Source organism: Hirundo rustica, chromosome W (genome assembly GCF_015227805.2).
Source record: "Hirundo rustica isolate bHirRus1 chromosome W, bHirRus1.pri.v3, whole genome shotgun sequence".
Taxonomy (NCBI): Eukaryota; Metazoa; Chordata; class Aves; order Passeriformes; family Hirundinidae; genus Hirundo; species Hirundo rustica.
In genome coordinates, this window is record NC_053487.1 from 25165695 (window position 1) to 25174846 (window position 9152).

General features: G+C 45.4%; 1 protein-coding gene across 1 annotated transcript; it reads left to right on the forward strand.

Moving 5' to 3' along the window:
• Nucleotides 1-809: 809 nt before the first annotated feature.
• LOC131378758 (uncharacterized) lies at nucleotides 810-7157 on the forward strand. The gene is made up of 6 exons (XM_058423939.1): nucleotides 810-815; nucleotides 1670-1804; nucleotides 2859-2941; nucleotides 4645-4742; nucleotides 5401-6375; nucleotides 6922-7157. The coding sequence occupies exons 1-6, from the start codon at nucleotides 810-812 to the stop codon at nucleotides 7155-7157; spliced, it is 1533 nt and encodes a 510-aa protein (XP_058279922.1).
• Nucleotides 7158-9152: the final 1995 nt, after the last annotated feature.

Genomic DNA, 9152 nt, shown 5'->3' on the forward strand with positions numbered 1-9152 from the left:
GCCTATCACTCAGCACCCCTCCTGGAGGATTCTAGAAGCCAGGGAAGGGTCTCTGAGTGGCAGGCAGGCGACCACGAGGAGGGCGGGGGATTGACAGCAACAGGTGCAGGGAAGGGATGAATGACAGAAAACGTCGGGTTTTACAATAGACAAAACAACCGGTGCAGAAGGGAAAACCAATGCAGAACACAGGGGTATACAGTGAACTAAACCATTATAAAATAACTTAAAAATCTTACAAAAATAACTTAATAACTTAATAAAAACAATTCTCACACCACCACACTCTGGGCCTTGTGGTTTTCTCAACCCTAACCTTAAGCATAACCCTAAACACTAACCCTGACCGCATACCTTACCTTAACTCTTAACCTAACCTAAATTTAACCCTAACCCTAAAGGCAAGCTTAACGCTACATGGAACAGCAAAGACTGCATGGGAGTGAGGTAGGAGGCAAGAGGGAAATTTTTGAGGGAGAAGTGTTAGGGCAGCGATGTGCTGGCCTTGGCATGCATTTTGCAGTTAATGTGTCCCTGGAGCTCCGGGCTTTGATGTTTTCAGAAACCTAACCCGAAGTGTAACTCTACCCCTAGGCAGAACAGTAAAAGTTACATGGGGATAAGGCTTGTGGCAAGGAGAAGAGTGTGGAGGGAGGAATGCTGGGCAGCGCTGTGATGGTCCTGACATGCCTTTTGCAGCTAATGTGTCCCTGGAGCTCTGGGCTTTGTGGTTTGCTCAACACTAACCCTGTTGCATTTACCCCAACCCTGACCACAACCGCAGTCTAATGCAAAAGAGTACAAGCCGCATGCGAGTGAGGTTAGAGGAAGGAGAAACATGTAGAGGGAGGAATATTGGGGTAGAGCTTTGGAGGCTCTGACATGGCTTTTGAATTTGCGATTTCCCTGGAGCTCTGGCATTTCATGTTTTCTCAAAGTTAACCGTAAGCCTAACTGCTCCTCGAGGGCAAGCAATAAAAGCTGCATGTGGGTGAGGCTGGTGGCAGTGAGAAAGGTGTGGAGGGAGCAATACTGGATCAGCACCATGCTGGACTTGGCATGCCTTTTGAAGCTGGAGTGTTGGTGGAGCTCTGGGCTTTGCAACTTTCTCAATCCTAACCCTAAGCATAACCCCAAAACCTGCCCAAACCCTAAGCCTTATCCTAACCCTAACCCAAACCACAGCCCCTGCACTAGGTGTAACAGTACAGGCTGCATGCCAGTGAGGCTGGTGGAATAAAAAACATGTGGAAGCAGCAATGTTGGGGCAGTGCTGTTGGAAATTAGCCATGTTGCTAGGAGAAGTACAAGGAAAGAATGTGCTGACAAACGAAGCATGAGGAACGGACCAAGACGTCGCGGTTAGGTGCTCACGGTGGTCAAAGAAGAATAGAATTTATGGTGGGAGCCTTTGTGTAAATAGAGATAGGGAAGCAGGTGTTGTGGGAACGGGATATAGTCTATAGAAATTAGAAGATTAATGTTAAACTGAAATGTCATGTATAGCACGTACGTTGATGATGTAATCTGTAAGAAATAGTATAAAACCTGTAAGAAAATGAGGGTCGGTGGGATTCTGATTTGGGACGCTAGTCCCCGGGTCCCCGGGCCCGAATAAAGCACCGCATAAACTACTTTGTGGTTTGTGTTTCTCTTCGTTGGGCAACAGTTTTCTGGCGACCGCGGCAGGACTCCGAAGGTTGCTGGGGCGGTTCGCGAGGTGATCTACTCCACGCCGGCACCAGGTGATTTCTGGGGAGACATCAACCCGTGCCCGACCCCGCGCCTGTCGGACAACTACGAGGTAAGCCCAAAAGGTGCTTTATTCTTAAAGGATTTTAGACGCCTGCCGATTAAGACGGACCTACGATCCGCACGGTTGGGCTTGGACGTCCCAGGTTGGTGGAAAAAAATTGACCGTAAATCTCGACGAAAGTTGAGTAGGATCAATACCTGCTAGCAGGATATAAGGTGGTAAAGGATATAAAGTGGTAAAGGCCTTAAAAGAAGGGTAAAAAAAAAAAAAAAAAAAAAAAAAAAAAAAAAAAAAAAAAAAAAAAAAAAAAAAAATGCCATTTAAAGGGTTTAAAATATCCTCGGCAGGGATTGAAATCCCGGAGGACTCACCACTAGGTTGTTTAATAAGGAAATGGAAAGAAGGGAATTTTGGTCAAGAATTAGCTAAAGATAAGTTGATTGATTTTTGTAATCATGTTTGGCCGCAATATGACACCGTGGGAATGCAGTGGCCTAGGAATGGGACGCTGAATCATGATATTATTACTCCAATGATGCATTATTTACAGGATAATGGTAAATGGGAAGAAATACCATATTTGGATCTGTTTTATTACTTGGGACGGAGAACTGATTGGCAGAAGGAATGTGGAATAATGGTTCTAACTGTGGCAAATGAGAAGTGTCGGGGTTGCGAGAATCGGGATCAAAAGGCGGACTATCTAGTTAAATATAAGGACCCTGAGGAAGATGTGTCCCTACTGGTCTCCCCTAGCGCTCCCCCACCTGAAACCGCTTCGGAAGAAGAGGGAGCAGAGGGTGGGGAAACAAAGGAAAAAGGGGATGGCAAGAGTAAACGGCATACCCCGATATCTAAACGAACAAGGGGTCACCTAGTCTCTAAGAAAGGGGGCCGGGAGGGGGGAACACACGTAATGGCCCCGCTGAGAGAGGCGGTGGGACCCCAGGGAGATCGAGTAATGGTGAAAGTTCCGTTTTCCCCGAATGACCTGATGATCTGGAAGCAATCTGCAGGATCTTATAGGGAGGATCCCGACCGTACGGCCAGGGTAGTAAAAATGGTAATAAAAACTCAGAACCCTGATTGGAATGATTTACAGGTTTTATTAGATACCTTGATGGACTCTACTGAAAAGGAAATGGTGTTGCGGGCTATGACGGAAAAGGCGAGAGAAATGATAAGGTTGCGGGTGGCGGATGGAACTCTGAATGAATTAGTACCAAGGGAAGACCCTGAATGGGACCCCAATACAGCACGGGGACACCAAGCATTGAAGGAATACCAGGAATTGTTAATTGAAGGAGTTAGAACAGGCATTCCAAAGACAGTAAATTGGTCCAAACTTTATTCAGTGAAACAAGAAAAGAATGAATCCCCTTCTGCTTTCTTAGAACGATTGAAGGAAACTGCGAGACGGTATACTAGTCTGGAAGTAGAGGGGGAGGCGGGAAGGTTACAATTGGCATTAATCTTTATGGGGCAGTCCCAGGAGGATATTAGAAAGAAATTGCAGAAGCTGGAAGGTGAGGATACCCGTAATTTAGAAAAATTGTTGGAAGTTGCCTGGAAGGTCTATAACAATCGGGAAAAGGAATCGGTCAGGAAGCAACAAGCTAGCATGTTGGCAGTACTCCAGCAAGCTGTGGGGAGAGGTAATGGGAGGGGGCGTGCTCGAGGCAGAGGAGGATTTGGTAGGGGTCGTGGCGGGGGCCAGGTGAGATTGGGATATGACCAATGCGCCCTTTGTAAAAATAAAGGACATTGGAAAAATGAGTGCCCGTTGAATAGTGGGATTGGAATTCCGAGGCAGTTTGGGAATTCGTCAGCAGAGGTCGCCCAGGCGCTGGTAATGGGGGAATATCAGAATCAGAGCTGACTAGACCGAGATCTCAAGGTTATCATGGAAGTAGAGGGAGAACCGTTAGAATTTAGAATAGATACAGGTGCCACATATTCTGCAATTAATACACAGGTAGGGTCATTAAGTGACACAAAGATACAAGTAGTAGGGGTTACTGGAAAAATTGAAGAAAGGGCATTTCTTCGGCCAGTAGATATAAAGTTTGGGGGAAAGGAATTTGATCATCAATTTTTGTACATGCCAAATAGCCCTGAATCATTGATAGGACGAGACTTATTGTCGATGTTACAGGCCAGAATTATTTTTGAAGGAGGTAGGGTCAAGTTAGAAATTCCGGAAGAAAATATTGGTAAAATGTTCATTATTAAGGAGGTAGAGCCCCAACCCATTACAGAAGAAATTGAGCAAGCTGTAGTTCCCTGGGTATGGGAAACTGGGACCCCCGGAAAGTCAAAAGCAGCACAGCCAGTAGTAGTAGAACTAAAAGAGGGGAAAGAACCGGTACGACTGAAGCAGTATGCAATCAAACCTGAAGTCAGGCGAGAGGTAGCCCCAATTATTGATCAATACCTAAATTTAGGCATTTTGCAGGAGTGTGAGTCTGAATATAATACTCCTATTTTTCCAGTTAAAAAGCCTAATGGAAAGTATAGGTTAGTGCAGGATTTAAGAGCAATAAATGAGATAACCAAAGATATTCATCCCGTAGTTGCTAATCCTTATACCTTGTTGACATCTGTATCAGAGAAATTTGAATGGTTTACCGTGATTGATTTAAAAGATGCCTTTTTCTGCATCCCACTGGCACTTGAAAGTAGGAAATATTTTGCATTCGAATGGGAAAATCCGGACACAGGACGAAAAAGGCAGCTGACTTGGAGCCGACTACCACAGGGATTCAAGAACTCCCCTACCATTTTTGGAAACCAACTAGCTCGGGAACTAGAAGAGTGGAAGACAACCCAGGTAACAGTACCAAGCATGTTCTATGTGGTTCTCCAATATGTGGATGATATTTTCCTAGCAGCTACGGAACGAGACATCTGCTCCCAATTAACCATAAGCCTTCTGAACATGCTGGGACAAGGAGGATATCGAGTTTCGCGAGACAAAGCACAGCTGGTAAGAACAGAGGTTGTCTATTTGGGGTGTGAAATCTCTAAGGGGGTGCGGAAATTGGGGACTAACCGCATAGCGGCTATCTGCGCCATACCCGTCCCCCGAAACCATCAGGAACTCCGATCCTTTCTTGGAATGGTGGGGTGGTGTCGGCTGTGGATTCTGAACTTTGGACTGCTGGCACGGCCCCTATATGAGGCCCTCAAAGAAGCGCACTGGACTTGGGGACGTGCACAGGAAAAAGCCTTCCTAGAACTAAAGCAGGCCTTAAAGGAAGCCCCTGCGCTGGGATTGCCAGATTTGAGCAAAGATTTCCAGCTGTATGTTACTGAAAGACACAGGTTGGCATTAGGGGTACTAACACAGAAAATAGGGCCATGGAAGCGGCCTGTGGGGTATTTCTCTAAACAATTGGACACAGTTAGCTCCGGCTGGCCAGGATGCCTGCGAGCGGTAGCGGCAACGGTGCTGCTAATACAAGAAGCAAGGAAGCTAACTTTGGGAAGGAAGCTGGAAGTATATGTGCCCCATATGGTAATTGCAGTCTTAGAGCAAAAAGGAGGTCACTGGCTCTCATCCAGCCGTCTGTTGCAATATCAGGCGTTGCTGCGGGAACAAGATGATATAGAACTGAAAATAACACCCCATTTAAACCCAGCAGAATTCCTCAGGTCGGACCGAGAGGAAGGGGAACTGGTCCATGACTGTGTGGAGATAATTGAGCAGGTTTATGCAAGCAGAGAAGATTTGAAGGATGCACCGATCGATAGCCCAGACTGGGAGTTGTTCACCGACGGGTCCAGCTTTGTCGAGAACGGCACCAGGTATGCGGGTTATGCGGTAGTCACAACTCTTCAAGTAATAGAAGCAAAGGCTCTTCCCCCTGGAACCTCGGCTCAAAAAGCAGAAATTAGAGCCTTAACTCGAGCCCTCGAACTGAGCAAAGGAAAGAGGGTCAATGTTTGGACTGATTCAAAATATGCCTTTGGGGTGGTGCATGTACATGGAGCTCTGTGGAAAGAGCGGGGATTGTTAACGTCTCAAGGGTCAACAATAAAACATAGGGACGAGATCCTACTCCTGTTAGAGGCTGTAAGAGAACCCGAGGCAGTGGCAGTAATGCATGTGCCAGGACACCGAAAAGAAGATGGAAAGATATACCAAGGTAATCGATTGGCAGATAAAACGGCTAAAAGAGTGGCGAAGGAAATAAAGATTCAATCAGCTCTTATTCCAGCTAAGGGAAATCCGGCGGATTCCTACATGAAAGATGAGCCTCCATACCTACCAGATGACGTGAAGCTGGCCCACCTGGTGAAAGCTCAGAAGAATGACAAAGGGTGGTATGTAACAGCAACCGGGCAGGTAGTAGTACCTGCGAAGATAATGCGAGCAATCTTGGAGACTGAACATTACAAGTGCCACTGGGGAGCGGAGGCCTTGGTAAAATTTTTAAAGAATGAGGTAATCTCTAATCAGATGTTAACAATGGCAAAGCGGGTTAATGCAACCTGTCCCACTTGTGTGAAAAATAATCCCCTAGTGCGAAAACAGGTTCAGATGGGAGGGTTAAAGGTAGGCCCACAGCCCGGAGACTACTGGCAAATAGACTTTTCGGAGCTGCCTAAAGCGCAAGGTAATAAATACCTTTTAGTGTATGTATGTACCTTTTCAGGATGGCCGGAGGCGTTTCCCTGTCGCACGAATCAGGCAAAGGAAGTGGTTAAAACCCTTTTGAAGGAGATAATCCCCCGGTTTGGAATCCCGTTAGGAATGTCATCAGATAGGGGACCGCATTTTGTGGCAGGAATCATTCAAGGTGTAGCCAAGGCGCTAGGGATTAGATGGGATTTACACACTCCGTGGAGACCGCAGTCTAGTGGCCAGGTAGAAAGGATGAATCAAACATTGAAAAATCAGTTGAAAAAGATTTGCCAGGAAGCCAAAGTTCAGTGGCCCCAAGCTCTGCCAATAGCATTATTGCGCATCCGAATAAAACCCAGGGAGAGGATAGGAGTCAGTCCGTATGAAGTATTGTATGGTAAAGCTTATCATGCTGCAACCTATCAGGGGGACCCCCATTTGACAGGAGACCAGGTATTATTAAATTATGTGTTATCTTTGAATAAGACTCTTGCAGCTGTACGGGGAGCCTTGCAGTGGAACCGCCCGCTACCACTAGAGAACCCAGTTCATGACATCTCGCCGGGAGACCATGTGTACGTGAAAAATTGGAGCGTGGAGCCTCTGAAGGAGTCATGGAATGGTCCCTACCAAGTGCTGATGACCACGTACACCGCCGTCAAGGTCGCTGGGATTGATAACTGGATACACTACACCAGGGTGAAGAAGGTACCGACGAGATGGGAGGTGCAGCCCATAACGGACACCCGGATGGTATTCCGAACAAAGCCCTGATCATCTTGATACTGATTGTTTGTCAGTTAGTAGCCTCAGCAGTTATAATTCATGTACCAGACCCTTTAGTCTTAGTACCGGAAAGTGGAAATGTTGAATTAACCTGTTTGTTTTCTGACAACCAGAAAGCTGGATCCCATGAAATTAATGTGAGATGGAGAAAAGGCCTTGACATCGTAAGTAAAGGAATAATAACACTTTGGGATGACCATCAGCAATCAGGAAACACTACCTTAAGGATTCCTAAAATCTCAGCTTCTGGAGAAGGTAGATACACCTGTGTAGTATGGATAAAAAGTAGTTTTGATTATGGGGATTTTGAGTTGGAAATTATAAATGAAAACTATACCAGTGCAGGTTCGGTAATAGTAGCACCCTTGAGAACAAGCCAGGATATTTGGTTGGGCCCGCCATTGAGAATTAGTTGTCAATACACCTTGAAGAATAATTGCAAAAGAAGAATAAGGATTAGCTGGTGGAAAGAGAGAGAGATGGAATGGGATCAATTGAAGGAAGGAAGTAGTGAGTGGAAGAAAAAGTCTAAAGGGGTCGGGTGGTATAATATCACATCTTTTGCTTCAACAACCATGGCAGGGAATTATCTGTGTATAGTTAAGTGTGGATTAGATGGAGGATTTGGACTTCGGGAAGTGGTCGCTAGAACAAACCCAGATCAGGGAATAGGAGCAACTGAAAGAACAATCTTAGCAGTAGAAAGAGAAAATATTGCTTTAAATTGTACAATATCCCAAAATTACACTGAGTATGGGTGGTGGCATGAAACAAGGATTAGGCCGGGATCAAAGTATAAAATCACAGCAGGGAGAAAGGAAATAGCATTGCAGATTACTAATGTACAGAAAGGGGATGACGAAGGAGAATATTGGTGTTGGATAGCCCGAGATAATTGGTGGAGTCACAGTCAGGTAACGTTAAGAGTAAGGGACATACGAGTTACCAGACAGGTCCCAGAGAGAAATCAAACCCTAAAAATAAGAGAAGGACAGGAAAATTTAATAGTAGGACTAATTCGAGACTTCGGAAGAATGCAAAATACAACTTCAATAACAGCCTGCCTGCCTCTTCCTCAAGCGGCTGGAGACCCGATCCCGTGGGGAATTATACCCATAAGGGAGATGCCAAGTGCCACCGCGAATGTGACCTGGAACTGTGAAATAGTGTCTAAGGAGATTTTAGACTGGGTAGAGGTTTGTATGTTACGAAGAAAGATTAGTAAGCAAAATTGTCAGCAAATACCAGGATATTATAGATGGATAGAGGATTCAAAATTGTCAGCAGATACCAGGATATTATGGATGGATAGAGGATCCAAGCTTAAGGGAAATTGTTTGGTGATTGGAGAAGTATCCGAGCCATGCGATAAGATCCGAGTTCGGAATAAGAGAAAGAAGATAGAAGAAGTATGTCAGAATACCACTGAGACAATGACAATGGAGGAGTGGAAAACTATCTGGGGACCTAGTCTGTTAGAAACTTATAGTTACCTAGGGAAAGTGAATTGGTGCATAATGTGGGAAGGGAAAAAGAATCAAGATTTTGGGCAGAAGTCATTATTCAAAGAACAATATAGGAAAAAGGTGGAGATGATGGAGTTATGGAATTGTACACAGGTACTAACCTGTGACACTCCACCAGTGCAGATTGGACTTGAACCAGTGCGAGTGCTGTTGCAGTGGGGATGTGAATGTAGAGGATATAATCACACCCTTGCAAAGAAAGAAAAGGAGCCCTGGGATTGCAAGACGACCACGGTTAGGAGCCCAGGAAATTTAGTTTGGGTTATGGGACACGGATTATGGACTACACACATGCCTATAGATGGTGCAGTTACACAAATCACATTAGGGGTTCCTACCTTATGCCCATTCTGGAAAACTTCTAAGCTGCAAGAAAAGGAATTGGTAAGCAGAAAGAAAAGGGAGATAGAAGATGATGCTTCGATTCAGGAAGATTGGCATGAACCTGATGATGGAG

What these genes read in the sequence shown, in the direction of transcription:
- LOC131378758 (XM_058423939.1), top strand. An exon ending in GCCTGTCGGACAACTACGAG is followed by an intron (nt 1,805 to 2,858) that starts GTAAGCCCAAAA and finishes AATGATTTACAG; the next exon opens with GTTTTATTAGATACCTTGAT. An exon ending in GGAGCTGCCTAAAGCGCAAG is followed by an intron (nt 6,376 to 6,921) that starts GTAATAAATACC and finishes CGCTACCACTAG; the next exon opens with AGAACCCAGTTCATGACATC.